The sequence below is a fragment of the Triticum aestivum genome, chromosome 4A, assembly GCF_018294505.1.
Source record: "Triticum aestivum cultivar Chinese Spring chromosome 4A, IWGSC CS RefSeq v2.1, whole genome shotgun sequence".
Taxonomy (NCBI): Eukaryota; Viridiplantae; Streptophyta; class Magnoliopsida; order Poales; family Poaceae; genus Triticum; species Triticum aestivum.
Genome location: NC_057803.1, coordinates 38745185 through 38766163, shown reverse-complemented (window position 1 = coordinate 38766163; position 20979 = coordinate 38745185). Strand labels below are relative to the sequence as shown.

The window sequence follows — 20979 nt, the reverse complement described above, 5'->3', positions numbered from 1 at the left end:
TTATATGATGATAAGATGATGCAAATCTCTTGCCTCACTTTTTTATATAGAGAAAAAAAAGAAGCATGGAGGAAGTCCGTACAACCCTCATGACACCCAAACCTAATCCAGCTTGGGCTGACTCCACCCGCGCCGTCTCCCCCACTACTTCTACGTACAGGGGCCATTGGTCGAACCCCGCGCGTACGCAGGCACGCGTGAGGAAACCGATCGATGGCGGCAGAGGGGGGCGGCGGCGGCGACGTGGGCAGGGCAGACGGCTGCAAGAAGACGCCGTGGACGCCGGAGGAGGACGAGGCGCTGCGGCGTGGGGTGCGCGAGCACGGGGCGAAGAGCTGGGACGCCATCGCGCTCGCGCTGCCCGGGCGAGCCTCCAAGTCGTGCCGGCTGCGCTGGTGCCAGCATCTGTCGCCGGAGCTGGACAGCCGCCCCTTCACGCCCGAGGAGGACGAGGAGATCATCAGGAGGCAGCGCGAGTTCGGCAACAAGTGGGCCACCATCGCGCGCTACCTCACGGGACGCTCCGACAACTCCGTCAAGAACCGGTGGAACTCCACGCTGCGCAAGCAGCTGCTGGGCGCTCACGCCACGGAGGACGACGCCGCCGCCGCCGAAGACGACCAGGCCGTCCGGGTGTGCCTCCAGCTGTTCCCCATGACGGCCGGGGTCTTGGAAGAGGAGGCAGAGGCCGCTGCGGCGGCAGAGGGCGATGTAACCACCGACCTGACGCTGGGGTTGCCGGGGCTGGGCGAGGCCTCGGCCGTGGACCTGAGTCTGAGCCTCTGATCTGTGCGCCCTTTTAAGTTAGAGCTTTGGGGCGATCAGTGCATCGTTATTCCATTAATTCTGAGTCACATGTGTTGCGATCTTGCTGGCCGTCGTGTTGCAGAAGAAGAATACAGATGCAATATAGGCACATGTAGAGTTGGGGCTCTAATTTGTATACTATAGGATTTTGCTACGTACAAATCTACGTCAGTTTTCTTTAACCATTGCAAATTGAATGTTTTATGGCAAAAATAGTTGTCACGAGGATATGAAAATTGAGATTTGTTATTTCTTGCTTGCTAAAGAAAATTAAGCATGACAAGGATCTGTCATTTCTGCTTGCTAAAGGAAATTGTCATCCTCTCGGCAACTAAATTTGCCATAAAAATATTTAATTTGTCATGGTTAAAAATCTGATGCCAGATTTTTACATTGTCGTATTTTATTATTCACATTTTATCATGAGACTTGATACAATAACTACACGTTGTTACGGAGTGAAAATATATTTATCTAGATGCATCAACTAAAAAGGGGGAGACTTGTGTGAGATCTCATATTAGGTGAGATCAATGAGATTGATTTTTTTGAAACGAATATATATGTTCAAACATTCTCAAATTTTTTGTAGACACACATCAATGTTTGATGTACAACCTCAAAAAGTTTCAGCTCCTAATTCGACCGTTAATAGAAACAATAAGGACAGAATAAGATATGAATAGTATCAAAGTACTATTCACTCAAAGTTGCCACTATTCACATACAAATTTTTCTTTTTTGAATCTTTAAATGTACATCGAGATTTGAGCTCATTTTTGTCGGAGTTGTAGACATACCCCACATGGATGTTGTCAAATAATTTCAGATTTTTTAAAAATGTCTAAATATGAATTTTTAGGACCGATCTCAAAAAATAATGTGAGATCTCATATAAGTCTCCCCTACTAAAACATATGTCTATTATGAGCAATAACGCAAAGCTAATTGTTTTACCACCTCATGACAACCGTCGACACCCTAGTCCCTGCCGACCACTTCCATTTGTGTTTCTTCTTCCCTACTCTTAGCATGCATGCCCATGCTATATCTCGTAAATTGGTCTTTTTGATTTTCTGTTGTCAATGTCAATATTGTGTATCACGTCCTTCCACTCGGCATAATACTATTTTACGTGTTTCTTCACGTCCCTTCCTCATCATCGACTCATTTTGTATTTTCCTTCTTTTCTTATGAAGCTACTTGAGGTCCCGCTCTCCCTGGTATCACGGCTTATGGTTGGTACTATCTCATCTACCCAATCTTAACAAAATCATCTCTTCCCTGGCCACCAAAACTTATCAAAAATAATGCGGTAAAAACAACTCAGGGGTTTGCTTGCTTATTTTTGTAAAAACAAGGACTTCCATTTTTGTAAAAACAAGGACTTCCTCATCAGAGGCGAAGACACACTTAGGACTTAGGCTGTGTAGTCAACACAACTTTCAAGCAACACCTCTAAATACAAGCAAATTTCCATGCATAAATTCCGAAAATACTTAAAGATTCGGAGATAATTTGTACTTGACATCACATGTTTATATTTATGGCACCGCCACCATTCCTCATGAATATAGCATAATGTTAAGGCTAAACTCATGAATCTGGTTAACTCTGGTCGTTCGATTTGCTTGGCACTTCTACTGCATAAAGCTCGGCTCACTGGAGGACGCAAGGAATTGATTGATTTGGCTACCAGCACAACTTGCTACTAGCCGGTTGGTCGATGTGATCGATTCCTTTTGGTGGCAGCGCACATCAGACAACCAATCTAGGGATTACTTTGTAATGAATACAGTAGCCCCTTACTATTTTCGGCGGCAGTTCCAGATGCACCGAGATCTCTTTTACACCATTGCAGGAGTTGTGGAGAAACATGATTCTTGGCATCAACCGAGAAGGGATGCAACGGGGAGCTGGAAGTGCAAGTTCATGGTTGAAGATTATAGCAACCAGATCTCATCCTAGACCATGTGAGACAATTTTCCGAAGCTATGATCAACATCTATCGGCTGAAGTACTTGAGGGCTCCCACCAATGAAGAAACCGAGAAGCTTATGGAAGAAAATGAAGAGAGAGATGGGCTAGGCATGCTTGGATCAATTGACTGTATGCGTTGGATATGGAAGAATTATCATGTGGCATGGTAAGGTTAGTATAGAGGGCATTGCCATGATCTTGTAGGGGAACGTAGTAATTTCAAAAATTTCCTACGCACACGCAAGATCATGGTGATGCATAGCAACAAGAGGGAAGATATGTCTACGTACCCTCGTAGACCGAAAGCGGAAGTGTTTATCAACGCGGTTGATGTAGTCGTACACCTTCATGATCCGTCCCGATCAAGTACCAAACGTACGGCACCTCCGTGTTCAGCACACGTTTAACTCGATGACGTCCTCGCCTTCTTGATCCAGCAAGAGGGGCGAAGTAGTAGATGAGTTTCGGCAGCACGACGGCGTGGTGACGGTGTTGGTGAAGAACAATCTCCGCAGGGCTTCACCTAAGCAGTACGAAAACTATTACGGAGGATAAACTAGAGGGGACGGGGTTGCCGGCACACGGCTTGGTGTTTCTTGATGTGTCTTGGGTGCTAGCCCTACCCCTCTATTTATATGTTGAGCCTTGGGGTCGAAACTTGAAGTAAAAGCATCCACAAAGTCGGTTTCACCCGAAAGGCAAGAGTCCTTCTCGGACTCCAGGGCCAGACGCCATGGTTCCCGGCGTCTGGACCCAGACGCCAGGGACCCTGGCGTCTGGCCCCTGGACTCCGTAAAACTTCCTTTTGCGCTTTCCAAAAACCTTGTGGGCTTTCCCCTTTGGTCCAAATAAAGTGTTCTCGTACCCAAACATTTCGGGAAACATCCGGAACCCCTTCCGGTGAATTCCGGAACCCTTTCGGAGACCAAACACTATTATCCCATATATCAAACTTTTATCTCCGGACCATTCCAGAGTTCCTCGTCATGTCTGTGATCTTATCCGGAACTCCGAACAACATTCGGTTACCAACATACATAACTCATAAATACTATATCGTTAACGAACGTTTAAGCGTGCGGACCCTACCGGTTCAAGAACTATATAGACATGATCGAGACACTTCTCTGGTCAATAACCAACAGCGGAATCTAGATGCTCATATTGGCTCCTGCATATTCTACGAAGATCTTTATAGGTCAAACCGCATAACGGTATACGTTGTTCCCTTTGTCATCGGTATGTTACTTGCCCGAGATTCGATAATATGTACAAGAAAATTGTACAAGAAAAGCACTACCGGAGTCCTTCAAAGGTGCATCTCCGAAGAGGAAGGGCGGAATCTTTTGGCAGAAATTCACGTCGGACTCAGCGGTCATCATGTCGCAGTCCGGGCTCTTGTAAGCAAGGCCTTCCGTACAGGATTCTATTGGCCAACGGCCCGGGCAGATGCATAGGACTTGGTCCAACGTTGCGCCGGTTACTAGCTCTTTGCAAATCAAAGCCACATGCCACCCACCGCCCTCCAAACAATCCCCAGTACATGGCCTTTTGCGGTCTGGGGGCTTGACATGGTTGGACCCCTTAAAGGGGGAGCCCATAAGAAAAAAATACTTATTGGTCATGGTGGATAAATTCACCAAATGGATAGAGGCCAAACCGGTTAAAACAGCTGAATCCGGACCGGTGATAGATTTCATATCCGGGGTTGTACACTGTTATGGCGTCCCACACAGCATCATCATCGAGACCTTTGCGTCAAATAACAAGCGCAAGCGAACACTCCGCAGCATGGCCGAAATCTGCCACGTAGCAGCGACAAATCCGTGGAGTGACACGGCTATTACCTTCAATGCCAGTGATGAACCCAAATTCCGAACAGCCCGAGCACCAGCCGCATTGGTCCTCAGTCCAATCGTGGAAGGCTTTCGACTCACCAAAGTACTCATGGACGGCGGCAACGGACTAAACATCATCTATGAGGAAACCCTTCAAAAGATGGAAATACACTGGAACCGCATCGAGCAAAGTAGCACAACCTTTAGAGGAATTATCCCCAGTCGGGAAGCACGCTGTGCTGGGAAAATCACACTAGATGTGGTATTCGGCACGCCGGATAATTATAGGTCCGAAGAAATTACATTCCAAGTGGCCCCGTTCAGCAGTGGTTATCACGCTCTTTTAGGACGGGAGGCATTCACAATCTTCCAAGCCGTACCCCATTACGGGTACGTGAAGCTCAAAATGCCCGGGCCCAACGGAATCATCACTCTCGCCAGCGATCCGGACACAACACTCCGCGCCGAAAACAAAACAGCCGCATTGTCCCTCGAGGCACTATCCGAAGCCCTCTCGGCCGAGGAATTAACTACGCTACGCTCCACAGTGGACAGGGACGACGTGATACTCGACACGAGATCCAAGTCCACCTCTTTTAAACCAGCAGATGAAATAGTCAAATTTCAAGTCTACCCAACGGACCCTACAAAAACAGCCTCCATCGGGGCACAGCTAAGCCCCGCTGTGGACGCCACACTACGAGAGTTCCTACGCGAGAACTGGGACATATTCGCCTGGCATCCCTCAGACATGCCAGGAATCCCACGCAGGCTGGCTGAGTATAGCCTCAATATCCTAAAGGGATTCAAGCAGGTCAAGCAAGCTCTTCGGCGTTTCTCTGAACCTAAGAGATAGGCCATGGGAGAGGAACTAGCCAAGTTATTGGAGGCCGGATTCATCAAAGAAATAAAACACCCGGACTGGCTAGCAAACCTGGTGATGGTACCAAAGAAGGACAAATCCTGGCGCCTTTGTGTCGACTTCAAAGACCTCAATAAAGCCTGCCCAAAGGATCCCTTCCCCCTCCCACGCATCGATCAAATCATTGATGCTACTGCAGGACACGAGTCATTGTGTTTCCTCGACGCATACTCCGGTTACCACCAAATCAAGATGGCGGAGTTCGACCAAGCCGCAACGGCATTCATCACACCATACGGTCCCTTCTGTTTTAACACAATGCCTTTTGGGCTCAAAAACGCCGGCGCAACATATCATCGCATGATTCAGACATGTCTGGAGAAACAAATCGGCAAAACAGTAGAGGCATACGTAGACGATGTGGTCGTCAAAACCAAACACGTCGACTCTTTGATAGACGACTTGAGGCTCACATTCGACAACCTCCGAACATATGACATCAAGCTCAATCCGGGAAAATGCGTTTTCGGCGTACCAGCCGGAAAGCTCCTGGGATTCATTGTCTCCAGTAGAGGTATTGAAGCTAATCCGGCCAAAATCCGAGCATTGTCATAGTTGGCTACCCCAACAGACCTCAAACAAATCCAGAAGCTAACTGGATGTGTGGCGGCTCTAAGCCGCTTTATCTCCCGCTTGGGAGAAAAGGCTTTACCCCTTTATCGCCTCCTTCGGCGCACCGAACACTTCGAGTGGACGGACGCGGCCACAGCCGAATTGGAAGAAATAAAGGCCATTCTGGCAACCAACCCGATCCTGGCCACACCAAACATCAGCGAACCAATGATGTTGTACATTGCAGCAACTCATCAAGTTGTAAGCGCGGTGCTCGTTGTCGAATGGGAAGCGGACGGACACAAATTCCCTCTTCAAAAGCTGGTATACTATGTATCCACTGTCCTCACTCCATGCAAATCATGATACCCACATTACCAAAAAATAGCATATGCGGTATTCATGGCATCGCGGAAACTGCGACACTACTTTCAAGAGTGTTCGATTACAGTAGCCTCAGAAGTGCCACTTAATGATATTATCAACAACCGCGCCGCTACGGGCCGGATTGCCAAATGGGCCATTGAGCTCCTCCCATTCGACATAACATACAAACCTCGCCGAGCCATTAAATCGCAAGTACTGGCCGACTTCGTCGCAAAATGGACGGAAGCCGAACTCCCTAAAGAGTACGGCACATACTCCAATTGGATCATGCACTTCGACGGTTCTAAAATGATGGCCGGTCTAGGGGCTGGTTCGTCCTGACGTCCCCAACCGGAGATACCGTTCGGTACATACTACAAATATTGTATACAGATTCCAACAATGCAGCCGAATACGAAGCTCTGTTGCATGGTCTTCGGATGGCAGTCTCCATGGGCATTCAATGCCTGGAGGTGCGTGGGGATTCAAACCTCGCAATATCCCAAATAAACAGAGATTTTGACGCCAAGGATCCAAAAATGGCGGCGTATCGAAATGTCATCCTAAAAATGTCAGCTCAGTTCGAGAGACTCGAATTTCACCATGTGGCTCGGGAAAACAATCAGGCGGCGGATATCCTCGCCCGCATCAGTGCAAAACACGACGCGGTCCCCCCCAACATATTTCTGGAGAGGCTCTTCAAGCCATCCGTAGCATGGGAAGGGAACACCGGTAACAATAGTCCGGACCCGGCCAAAATACCCGATACCGAACTCTCTGACACAATCGGAGGCTCCGCCACCGAAATAACACCTTCAGCCCACGAAATAATGGCCATTATTTCCCCATGGACAGAACCATTCCTGGCCTACCTAACTAGACAGGAACTTCCGGAGGACCAAAATGAGGCACACTGCATAGTGCGGCGATTCAAGGCCTAGAGGGTCCATGAGGGAGAATTGTACAAGAAAAGCACTACCAGAGTCCTTCAAAGGTGCATCTTCGAAGAGGAAGGGCGGAATCTTTTGGCAGAAATTCACGCCGGACTCGGCGGTCATCATGTTGCAGTCCGGGCTCTTGTAAGCAAGGCCTTCCGTACAGGATTCTATTGGCCAACGGCCCGGGCAGATGCATAGGACTTGGTCCAACGTTGCGCCGGTTGCCAGCTCTTTGCAAATCAAAGCCACATGCCACCCACCGCCCTCCAAACAATCCCCATTACATGGCCTTTTGCGGTCTAGGGGCTTGACATGGTTGGACCCCTTAAAGGGGGAGCCCACAAGAAAAAATACTTATTGGTCATGGTGGATAAATTCACCAAATGGATAGAGGCCAAACCGGTTAAAACAGCTGAATCCGGACCGGTGATAGATTTCATATCCGGGGTTGTACACCGTTATGGAGTCCCACACAGCATCATCACTGATAATGGCATCACTTGTAAAACTCTGGTGCAGCAAAATGGGCATCAAGCTCGATTATGCCTCAGTCTATCACCCACAAACCAATGGTCAAGTCGAGCGAGCAAACGGTCTTATAATGAGCGGCATTAAACCTAGTGTTGGAAATATGCCCTAGAGGCAATAATAAAATGATTATTATTATATTTCCTTGTTCATGATAATTATCTATTATTCATGCTATAATTGTGTTATCCGGAAATCATAATACATGTGTGAATACGTAGACCATAACATGTCCCTAGTGAGCCTCTAGTTAACTAGCTCGTTGATCAATAGATAGTCATGGTTTCCTGACTATGGACATTGGATGTCATTGATAACGGGATCACATCTTTAGGAGAATGATGTGATGGACAAGACCCAATCCTAAGCATAGCACAAGATCGTGTAGTTTGTTTGCTAGAGCTTTTCCAATGTCAAGTATCATTTACTTAGACCATGAGATCGCGTAACTCCCGGATGCCGTAGGAGTGCTTTGGGTGTACCAAACATCACAAAGTAACTGGGTGACTATAAAGGTATACTACAGGTATCCCCGAAAGTATATGTTGGGTTGACACGGATCGAGACTGGAATTTGTCACTCCGTATGACGGAGAGGTATCTCTGGGCCCACTCGGTAATGCATCATCACAATGAGCTCAATGTGACCAAGTGTTTGGTCACGAGATCATGCATTACGGTACGAGTAAAGTGACTTGCCAGTAACGAGATTGAACGAGGTATTGGGATACAAACGATCGAATCTCGGGCAAGTAACGTACCGATTGACAAAGAGAATTGAATACGGGATTGATTGAATCCTCGACATCGTGGTTCATCCGATGAGATCATCGTGGAACATGTGGGAGCCAACATGGGTATCTAGATCCCGCTGTTGGTTATTGACCAGAGAGTCATCTCGGTCATGTCTGCGTGTCTCCCGAACCCGTAGGGTCTACACACTTAAGGTTCGGTGATGCTAGGGTTGTAGAGATATTAGTATGCGGTAACCCGAAAGTTGTTCGGAGTCCCGGATGAGATCCCGGACGTCACGAGGAGTTCCGGAATGGTCCAGAGGTGAAGATTTATATATAGGAAGTCCAGTTTCGGCCATCGGGAAAGTTTCGGGGGTAATCGGTATTGTACCGGGACCACCGAAAGGGTCCCGGGGGTCCACCGGGTGGGGCCACCTATCCCAGAGGTCCCCATGGGCTGAAGTGGGAGGGGAACCAGCCCCTGGTGGGCTGGTGCGCCCCCCATGGGCCTCCCCCTGCGCCTAGGGTTGGAAACCCTAGGGGTGGGGGGCGCCCCACCTGACTTGGGGGGCAAGTCCACCCCTTGGCCGCCGCTCCCCCTTGGAGATTGGATCTCCTAGGGCCGGCGCCCCCCTAGGGGCCCTATATATAGTGGGGGGAGGGAGGGCAGCCGCACCCAAGTCCCTGGCGCCTCCCTCTCCCCTCGTAACACCTCTTCCTCTCGTTGGAGCTTGGCGAAGCCCCGCCGAGATCACCGCTGCTTCCACCACCACGCTGTCGTGCTGCTGGATCTCCATCAACCTCTCCTTCCCCTTGCTGGATCAAGAAGGAGGAGACGTCTTCCCAACCGTACGTGTGTTGAACGTGGAGGTGTCGTTCGTTCGGCACTCGGTCATCGGTGATTTGGATCACGACGAGTACGACTCCATCAACCCCGTTCTCTTGAACGCTTCCGCTCGCGATCTACAAGGGTATGTAGATGCACTCCCCTCTCCCTCGTTTCTAGATGACTCCATAGATTGATCTTGATGATGCGTAGAAAATTTTAAAATTCTGCTATGTTCCCCACAGTGGTATCAGAGCTAGGTCTATGTGTAGTTTCTATGCACGAGTAGAACACAAGTTGTTGTGGACGTTGATTTTGTCAATTTACTTGCCGTTACTAGTCTTATCTTGATTCGGCGGCATCGTGGGATGAAGCGGCCCGGACCGACCTTACACGTACGCTTACGTGAGACTGGTTCCACCGATTGACATGCACTAGTTGCATAAGGTGGCTAGCGGGTGTCTGTCTCTCCCACTTTAGTTGGCTCGGATTCGATGAAAAGGGTCCTTATGAAGGGTAAATATAAATTGGCATATCACGTTGTGGTTTTGGCGTAGGTAAGAAACATTCTTGCTAGAAACCTATAGCAGCCACGTAAAAAAATTGCAACAACAATTAGAGGACGTCTAACTTGTTTTTGCAGCATGTGTCATGTCATGTGATATGGCCAAAAGGATGTGATGAATGATATATGTGATGTATGAGATTGATCATGTTCTTGTAATAGGAATCACGACTTGCATGTCGATGAGTATGACAACCGGCAGGAGCCATAGGAGTTGTCTTAATTTATTTATGACCTGCGTGTCAACATAAACGTCATGCAATTATTTTACTTTATCGCTAACCGTTAGCCATAGTAGTAGAAGTAATAGTTGACGAGACAACTTCATGAAGACACGATGATGGAGATCATGATGATGGAGATCATGGTGTCATGCCAGTGATGACGATGATCATGGCGCCCCGAAGATGGAGATCAAAAGGAGCAAAATGATATTGGCCATATCATGTCACTATTTGATTGCATGTGATATTTATCATGTTTAACATCTTATTTGCTTAGAACGACGGTAGCTTAAATAAGATGATCCCTCACAATAATTTCAAGGAAGTGTTCCCCCTGACTATGCACCGTTGCGAAGGTTCGTTGTTTCGAAGCACCACATGATGATCGGGTGTGATAGATGCTAACTTCGAATACAACGGGTGTAAGCCAGATTTACACACACAATACACTTAGGTTGACTTGACGAGCCTAGAATGTACAGACATGGCCTCGGAACACGGAAGACCGAAAGGTCGAACATGAGTCGTATAGAAGATACGATCAACATGAAGATGTTCACCGATGATGACTAGTCCGTCTTACGTGATGATCGGACACGGCCTAGTTGACTCGGATCATGTATCACTTAGATGACTAGAGGGATGTCTGTCTGAGTGGGAGTTCATTAAATAATTTGTTTAGATGAACTTAATTATCATGAACTTAGTCTAAAAACCTTTGCAGAATGTCTTGTAGATCAAATGGCCAACGCTCATGTCAACCTCAACTTCAACGCATTCCTAGAGAAAACCAAGCTGAAAGATGATGGCATCAACTATACGGACTTGGTCCGGAACCTGAGGATCATCCTCATAGCTGCCAGGAAAGCATATGTCCTAGAAGCACCGCTAGGTGAAGCACCCATCCCAGAGAACTAAGACGTTATGAACGCCTGGCAGTCACGTGCTGATGATTACTCCCTTGTTCAGTGCGGCATGCTTTACAGCTTAGAACTGAGGCTGCAAAAGCGTTTTGAGCAACACGGAGCATATGAGATGTTCGAAGAGCTGAAAATGGTTTTCCAAGCTCATGCCCGGGTCGAGAGATATGAAGTCTCCGACAAGTTCTACAATTGTAAGATGGAGGAAAATAGTTCTGTCAGTGAGCACATACTCAAAATGTCTGGGTTGCACAACCGCTTGTCCCAGCTGGACATTAACCTCCCGGACGAGGCGGTCATTGACAGAATCCTTCAGTCGCTCCCACCTAGCTACAAGAGCTTTGTGATGAACTACAATATGCAGGGGATGGTGAAAACTATTCCTGAAGTATTTTCAATGCTGAAATCAGTGGAGGTGGAAATCAAAAAGGAACATCAAGTGTTGATGGTCAATAAAACCACTAGTTTCAAGAAAGGCAAGGGTAAGAAGAACTTCAAGAAGGACGGCAAGGGATTTGCCGCGGCCGGTAAACCAGTTGCCGGGAAGAAGTCAAAGAATGGACCCAAACCTGAGACTGAGTGCTTTTATTGCAAGGGAAAGGGACACTGGAAGCGGAACTGCCCCAAATACTTAGCGGACAATAAGGCCGGCAACACTAAAGGTATATGTGATATACATGTAATTGATGTGTACCTTACTAGTACTCGTAGTAGCTCCTGGGTATTTGATACCGGTGCGGTTGCTCATATTTGTAACTCAAAACAGGAGCTGCAGAATAAGCGGAGACTAGCGAAGGACGAGGTGACGATGCGCGTCGAGAATGGTTCCAAGGTCGATGTGATCGCCGTCGGCACGCTACCTCTACATTTACCTACGGGATTAGTTTTAAATCTCAATAATTATTATTTAGTGCCAGCTTTGAGCATGAACATTGTATCTGGATCTCATTTAATACGAGATGGCTACTCATTTAAATCCGAGAATAATGGTTGTTCTATTTATATGAGAGATATGTTTTATGGTCATGCCCCGCTGGTCAATGGTTTATTCTTAATGAATCTCGAACATGATGTTACACATATTCATAGTGTGAATACCAAAAGATGTAAGATTGATAATGATAGTCCCACATATCTGTGGCACTGCCGCCTTGGTCACATCGGTGTCAAACACATGAAGAAGCTCCATACAGATGGACTTTTGGAGTCTCTTGATTTCGAATCATTTGACACGTGCGAACCATGCCTCATGGGTAAAATGACCAAGACTCCATTCTCCGGAACAATGGAGCGAGCAACCAACTTATTGGAAATTATACATACTGATGTGTGCGGTCCAATGAGCGTTGAGGCTCGCGGTGGCTATCATTATGTTCTCACTCTCACTGATGACTTAGGTAGATATGGGTATGTCTATTTGATGAAACACAAGTCTGAGACCTTTGAAAAGTTCAAGGAATTTCAGAATGAGGTAGAGAATCAACGTGACCGAAAGATAAAATTCTTACGATCAGATCGTGGGGGAGAATATTTAAGTCACGAATTTTGTACGCACTTAAGGAAATGTGGAATCGTTTCACAACTCACGCCGCCTGGAACACCTCAGAGTAACAGTGTGTCTGAACGTCGTAATCGCACTCTATTGGATATGGTGCGATCTATCATGTCACTCACTGATTTACCTCTATCATTTTGGGGATACACTCTAGAGACAGCTACATTCACTTTCACTAGGGCACCGTCTAAATCCGTTGAGACGACACCGTATGAATTATGGTTTGGGAAGAAACCTAAGCTGTCATTTCTAAAAGTTTGGGGATGCGATGCTTATGTCAAGAAACTTCAACCTAAAAAGCTCGAACCCAAGTTTGGAAAATGCGTCTTCATAGGATACCCTAAGGAAACCATTGGGTATACCTTCTACCTCAGATCCGAAGGCAAGATCTTTGTTGCCAAGAATGGGTCCTTTCTGGAGAAAGAGTTTCTCTCGAGAGAAGTAAGTGGGAGGAAAGTAGAACTCGATGAAGTACTGCCTCTTGAACCGGAAAGTAGCGCAGCTCAGGAAGATGTTCCTGTGGTGCCTGCACCGACTAGAGAGGAAGTTAATGATGATGATCAATGTACTTCGGATCAAGTTGCTACTGAACTTCGAAGGTCCACAAGGACACGTTCCACACCAGAATGGTTTTGCAACCCTGTCCTGGAAATCATGTTGTTAGACAACGGTGAACCTTCAAACTATGAAGAAGCAATGTCGGGCCCAGATTCCAACAAATGGCTTGAAGCCATGCAATCCGAGATAGGATCCATGTATGAAAACAAAGTATGGACTTTGACAGACTTGCCCGTTGATTGTCGAGCGATAGAGAAAAAATGGATCTTTAAGAAGAAGACGGACGCGGATGGTAATGTTACCATCTATAAGGCTCGACTTGTCGCTAAGGGTTAGCGACAAGTTCAAGGGGTTGACTACGATGAGACCTTCTCACCCGTAGCGAAGCTGAAGTCCGTCTGAATCATGTTAGCAATTGCCGCATACTATGATTATGAGATATGGCAAATGGACGTCAAAACGGCATTCCTTAACGGCTTTCTTAAGGAAGGATTGTATATGATGCAGACGGAAGGTTTTGTCGATCCTAAGAATGCTAACAAGGTATGCAAGCTCCAGCGCTCCATCTATGGGCTAGTGCAAGCATCTCAGAATTGGAACATTCGCTTTAATGAAATGATCAAAGTGTTTGGGTTTATGCAGACGTATGGAGAAGCCTTCCTTTACAAGAAAGTGAATGGGAGCTCTGTAGCATTTCTCATATTATATGTGGATGACATACTTTTGATGGGAAATGATATAGAACATTTGGACAATATTAAGGCCTACTTGAATAAGTGTTTTTCAATGAAGGACCTTGGAGAAGCTGCTTACATATTAGGCATCAAGATCTATAGAGATAGATCGAGACGCCTCATAGGTCTTTCACAAAGCACATACCTTGATAAGATATTGAAGAAGTTCAATATGGATCAGTCCAAGAAGGGGTTCTTGCCTGTGTTGCAAGGTGTGAAATTGAGCTCAGCTCAATGTCCGACCACGACAGAAGATAGAGAAAAGATGAGTGTCGTCCCCTATGCCTCAGCCATAGGGTCTATCATGTATGCCATGCTGTGTACCAGACCTGATGTAAACCTTGCCATGAGTTCGGTAGGAAGGTACCAAAGTAATCCCGACATGGAACACTGGACAGCGGTCAAGAACATCCTGAAGTACCTGAAAAGGACTAAGGATATGTTTCTCGTATATGGAGGTGACGAGGAGCTCGTCGTAAAGGGTTACGTCGACGCTAGCTTCAACACAGATCTGGATGACTCTAAGTCACAAACCGGATACGTGTATATTTTGAATGGTGGAGCAGTAAGCTGGTGCAGTTGCAAGCAAAGCGTCGTGGCGGGATCTACATGTGAAGCGGAGTACATGGCAGCCTTGGAGGCAGCGCATGAAGCAATCTGGATGAAGGAGTTCATCATCGACCTAGGAGTCATACCCAATGCGTCGGAGCCGATCACTCTCTTCTGTGACAACACTGGAGCTATTGCCCTTGCCAAGGAGCCCAGGTTTCACAAGAAGACCAGGCACATCAAGCGTCGCTTCAACTCCATTCATGAAAATGTTCAAGATGGAGACATAGATATTTGCAAAGTACATACAGATCTGAATGTCGCAGATCCGTTGACTAAACCTCTTCCGCGAGCAAAACATGATCAACACCAGAACTCTATGGGTGTTCGATTCATCACAATGTAACTAGATTATTGACTCTAGTGCAAGTGGGAGACTGTTGGAAATATGCCCTAGAGGCAATAATAAAATGATTATTATTATATTTCCTTGTTCATGATAATTGCCTATTATTCATGCTATAATTGTGTTATCCGGAAATCATAATACATGTGTGAATACATAGACCATAACATGTCCCTAGTGAGCCTCTAGTTAACTAGCTCGTTGATCAATAGATAGTCATGGTTTCCTGACTATGGACATTGGATGTCACTGATAATGGGATCACATCATTAGGAGAATTATGTGATGGACAAGACCCAATCCTAAGCATAGCACAAGATTGTGTAGTTCGTTTGCTAGAGCTTTTCCAATGTCAAGTATCATTTCCTTAGACCATGAGATCATGTAACTCCCGGATGCCGTAGGAGTTCTTTGGGTGTACCAAACGTCACAACGTAACTGGGTGACTATAAAGGTATACTACAGGTATCCCCGAAAGTATCTGTTGGGTTGACACGGATCGAGACTGGAATTTGTCACTCCATATGACAGAGAGGTATCTCTGGGCCCACTCGGTAATGCATCATCACAATGAGCTCAACGTGACCAAGTGTTTGGTCACGGGATCATGCATTATGTTACGAGTAAAGTGACTTGCCGGTAACGAGATTGAACGAGGTATTGGGATACCGACAATTGAATCTCGGGCAAGTAACGTACCGATTGACAAAGGGAATTGAATACGGGATTGATTGAATCCTCGACATCGTGGTTCATCCGATGAGATCATCGTGGAACATGTGGGAGCCAACATGGGTATCCAGATCCCGCTGTTGGTTATTGACCGGAGAGTCGTCTTGGTGATGTCTGCGTGTCTCCCGAGCCCGTAGGGTCTACACACTTAAGGTTCGGTGACGCTAGGGTTGTAGAGATATTAGTATGCGGTAACCCGAAAGTTGTTCGGAGTCCCGGATGAGATCCCGGACGTCACGAGGAGTTCCGGAATGGTCCGAAGGTGAAGATTTATATATAGGAAGTCCAGTTTCGGTCATCGGGAAAGTTTCGGGGGTAATCGGTATTGTGCCGGGACCACCGGAAGGGTCCCGGGGGTCCACCGGGTGGGGCCACCTATCCCGGAGGGCCCCATGGGCTGAAGTGGGAGGGGAACCAGCCCCTGGTGGGCTGGTGCGCCCCCCATGGGCCTCCCCCTGCGCCTAGGGTTGGAAACCCTAGGGGTGGGGGGCGCCCCACCTGACTTGGGGGGCAAGTCCCCCCTTGGCCGCCGCCCCCCTTGGAGATTGGATCTCCTAGGGCCGGCGCCCCCTAGGGGCCCTATATATAGTGGGGGGAGGGAGGGCAGCCGCACCCAAGTCCCTGGCGCCTCCCTCTCCCCTCGTAACACCTCTCCCTCTCGTTGGAGCTTGGCGAAGCCCTGCCGAGATCACCGCTGCTTCCACCACCATGCCGTCGTGCTGCTGGATCTCCACCAACCTCTCCTTCCCCTTGCTGGATCAAGGAGGAGGAGACGTCTTCCCAACCGTACGTGTGTTGAACGCGGAGGTGCCGTCCGTTCGGTGCTCGGTCATCGGTGATTTGGATCACGACGAGTACGACTCCGTCAACCCCGTTCTCTTGAACACTTCCGCTCGCGATCTACAAGGGTATGTAGATGCACTCCCCTCTCCCTCGTTGCTAGATGACTCCATAGATTGATCTTGGTGATGCGTAGAAAATTTTAAAATTCTGCTATGTTCCCCACACCTAGATTAGTGCGTTCCTTAACGGAGTCTAACACGCACTGGGTAGAGGAGGTCGACTCCGTACTCTGGGGGCTGCGGACCACGCCGAATCGTAGTACCGGATATACACCCTTCTTTATGGTGTACAACGTAGAGGCAGTCTTGCCCTGTGACATAATTCATGACTCACCTAGAGTGCGCATATACGAAGAAAGAGAAGCCGAGCTCGATCGGCAGGACAGTCTGGACACCTTGGAGGAGGAGCGCAATGCAGCCAAAGCCTGTTCCGCATTTTACCAGCAACAGGCTCGCAGATACCAAAGCAGAGAAGTACGGGCCAAAACATATAACATTGGCGAACTAGTTCTACGCCTGCCGGACAAGAAAAAGAACAAGCTCGAGCCCAAATGGGAAGGTCCCTTCATTATTGACCAAGTTCTGACTGGTGGAGCATACCGACTGCGGGATGCATCGACTAGTCGACTCGAGCCGAACCCATGGAACGCGGCCAGGCTCCGAAGATTCTACGCCTAGCACCGGACCCTATGTTAGTCCCCTCCCTTTGTCCATTTTTTCACAAATACATTATCTGTCTTGTTTTCCTTTCTTTATTTCTTTTCTTATTTCTCCAGGCCTTCAAGGGTCACCTTGTGCCCTATTTGCACATTATAGATGCGCTAGCCGCACTCTTCATACCTGGGGGCTTCCTTCACAAAAGCTTAATTTATTTATCCGGGCTTCATGCCCAACACATGTGTTCTACTTCCGCATGTACCTTTTTTCACCATTATATGCATCGATATGACTTAAGTTTTGGCCAAGCTGGGTTGCCTGGCTCTTGTATTTATGCCCTACGTTTCCGTTAATTTGGCTAGGGCATAAGGGGAGCACCTCTGCGATTGTTACTGCCGGGTCAGTCGGATGTGTACCTCAGACTGGGTGAAGCCGAAAGCTAGCGTTCTTAAGGAAATATTCGATTGATGAACAAAAGATGATTTTTATTTATTGTCCATATCTGCCCCCAGATGCTTTTTCTGCGTTTCTTATCGCAGTCCGGACATGCACTTTAGGGCATGCTTACCCAGGGAAAGGAACCCTTAACGGAACTATTCTCCCTGGAAGATGTTTCTTACTACCCATGTAATATAACATAACTAGTTGGGCACTTGTCTAATAAAGCACTAATGACCCCTATGCCTGGTCTCCATGCATACCCCGGTTCTTATATAACTGAGTGGGTATTCGGATTCACTCCGGACTATCGGGCCCGGAGGTTGAAGCGAAAAGGTCTGCCACGACAAATAATCTACAATCCGGCTAGAAGGCATTATACATGTCACTTTAATTACATAGTCATGCATACTGACTAAACTCCTCTTCTATACCATCCAACAGGCGGTCTAGCTTACAATCCTGTTGGGAATACTTTGCGGCTAATTCTACTTGCCCATAAACTAAGCTAACGGGGACCTCTTTTCTGTCGGGCCCCACAGGTCCGACCTCGGCCATGTGATTTGGGTCTGCCTTGGTATACCAAGTCTTCACCATGGCTCAGGCCTCTCTGGCACCCTGTCGGCAGGCTGATATCTTCCATAATCGGAGGCGCCGCCGTGCTCCCTTGAGCTTCTTCGTAAGCTCCGCAACACCCTATGGCAAGGAGACAGACGGCCACAATGCCTGGGCAACACCTTGCATCACATGCCGAACTTGTTCGTGCAGATATGACAGCCCAGACAGAAGATCACCCGCAGACCCGGTCATTTCCTCCGCGGGACGACCCATCAGCATACCTACAGACATAACGCTGTTAGTCGAGTTCTTCGCCGAACTCCTTTAGCAGGATTCGTTCAAGCACTTACTAAAAATGCCGCGCCGAAACCACTTATTCTCCTTCTCGGAGTCCGCAAGCTAGCCCCGAACATCTTTTAGTTCAACGCTCAGCTTAACATTGGCATCTTGGAGACTGTTTTTCTCCAGCATAACCTTACTCAGCACTCGTTTGCCAGCCTCTAGTTGTCACATAACATGCTGGTCCCCCGGACTTTCTCTGGACTCATCTGCAAAATCAATTGTTAGATCTACAGACACGCCACACAGTATATGGTAACCACCATTCTTTAAAGTAAATGTCACCAGCGGGAGGCTTTTTCTGTTCCTGCAATGCGGCAAGAGCAGCCCCTAGTCGGGTCTTGCATTCCTCCAGCTCCTGGGACAACCTAGTATTCTTCTCTGTAAGAACCCGCACATTATAGATGATCCTTAAATCAGTTCTGCTAAATGTTTCAAGTCTCAGGGGCTACTGATACATATAAATCGTCAGATTTACTCACCCGTACATCCTTTACATACTGATCTGTGGCTCTGGCTAGACCATCTTGAACAGCACGGAGGTACGCCTCTCCAGAATTGAAGGCGTCGAACGCCTCTGGTGAGAAACAAGCGTCGCAGAGTACGGCCCGGCGGCGCCTATAATCCATGGCGCTTTCCACTTCTGAGTTTGTAGCGGACAATCTATCCGCATCCTCTGTCGGGGGATTATCCGGCGCCTGCCCCATATCGCCTTCCGCCTCTATGTCCGGTCCTGGCGCCCGACTGGTGGAAGCTTGATTGGCAGCATCGCCGGACATATTCTGGCGAGCGTTCTTTCTTTTAAAGAAACGCGGGCGTCATTACATTTTGAGAAAGACGACAACCACGGAGCGGGGTTTTTCCTATACCTTTGCACCGGCGTCTCCGTCCTGACCGCCTTCCTTTTTGGCCTACCCAGCCTCAACACCTCTTGTTGGCGAGTTGCTGCGGGTTCGGCAGGGCGTCCCGAATGCCTTCCCTGTAAAAGATGCCATGTGTATATGGTGGGTAAAGAGCCTAAAAGGGGATCCTAGTTTTGGAGTTGGGACTTTTTGATTTTTCTTACCTGCGATGCAGGGAGCAGTCCAGGATAGTCAGCCATAATGGCCACCGGGGCATCATCGCAGCTTAACTGATAGAACTGCCGGTCTATCAGTTTCACGGAGATAACCGGATCTTCTTTGAGTCCGGGATCGATGGCCCGCTCAGGGTCCTCTAGTTGTGGAGAAGGGCTGCTGACCTCCTTTATGGCTTTTCGCAGTTCCTGTTGCAAGGTGGCAAGGTGAATACTTACGACTAAGAATGCGGGAAAAATGGGAGCAGGGAAATATGACTTACCCAGCTTGGAGGATTGTACATAGAGAATCCATCCCGTGGCTTGATGCGGGTGAACTCCTCTTCCTTGCCCTTGAACAGTTCGGACAGAATCTTCGCCAGAGCGGCAGCATTGTCCGGACCCTTACGCCCGCAGCGGGTGGCGTCATCCGCCCCGTTATAACACCACAAGGGGTGCCCACGATATTGGAGTGGCTGCACTCCCCGCATTATGCAAATCGACATAACTTCGATTATTGTCAATCCGGATCGAGCTAGTGCTTTGATCCGGTTCATCAGATAGAGGACTTCTCCGTTGTCTTTCGCCTGGGGGCTCCGTGGGCGCCAACTTCGGCGCTTCTTCAGAGGAGCATTGTTGAACTCGGGTAGACCCCGCCGAACAGGGTCCGAAAGGGGGACGTCCTCCATATAAAACCATTCCGAAGGCCAGTCTTCGGACGGCTTCTTCGGGGTACCGGACATGTATCCGGTATCGGCGATGCACCATATTTCGGCTCCGCCGACTTGATAAAGTGATTTCCTCTGTGTGAGAGGGACAAGGCAGAATAGCCTTTTCCACAGCTCGAAGTGAGCCTCGCAGCCCAGGAACAACTCACAGAGAGCAACATAGCCGGCGATGTGTAGGATGGAGGCAGGGGTGAGATTGTGTAGTTGGAGGCCGTAGAACTCCAGGAGCCCACGGAGGAACGGATGAATTGGAAATCCGAGTCCCCTTAGTAAGTAAGGAACAAGGCAAACCCATTCCCCCATGGAGGGACAGGGAAAATTCTCCGCTTGCTCCCCGCCATTGTAGGTGGCGAGCCCGGCTCGAACGGGCACCATGTACGCCAGAGGGAGAAATCCCTTAGTCTGCAACTCGACTAATCGACTGTGTGGGACTGAACACCTCTCCCAATCACCGGGCTTAGGGCTATGGGGGCGGGAGGAGGAGCTGCGGAGGTCGGCCATGCTGGAATGGATCTTTCCGAAGCACGCTCTGATGAATTCTCGCTGGGGGAGAATGATATGGATTGGATCTAAGAATCCCCATCCCTTTAATAGACAATTTATTTATCTGGCTAGGGGGGCAAATGTAAA

The 20979-nt window shown here is 48.1% G+C and overlaps 1 protein-coding gene across 1 annotated transcript; it reads left to right on the top strand.

Moving 5' to 3' along the window:
• The first annotated feature begins 69 nt into the window (after nucleotides 1-69).
• Nucleotides 70-1035, top strand: LOC123081711 (transcription factor MYB77-like). The gene has a single exon (XM_044504255.1). The coding sequence runs from the start codon at nucleotides 214-216 to the stop codon at nucleotides 784-786; it is 573 nt and encodes a 190-aa protein (XP_044360190.1). The 5' UTR covers nucleotides 70-213; the 3' UTR covers nucleotides 787-1035.
• The last annotated feature ends 19944 nt before the right edge of the window (nucleotides 1036-20979 follow it).

Excerpts from the sequence above, each read along its gene's own strand:
- LOC123081711 (XM_044504255.1), top strand. The coding sequence starts at position 214 with ATGGCGGCAGAGGGGGGCGGCGGCGGCGACGTGGGCAGGGCAGACGGC.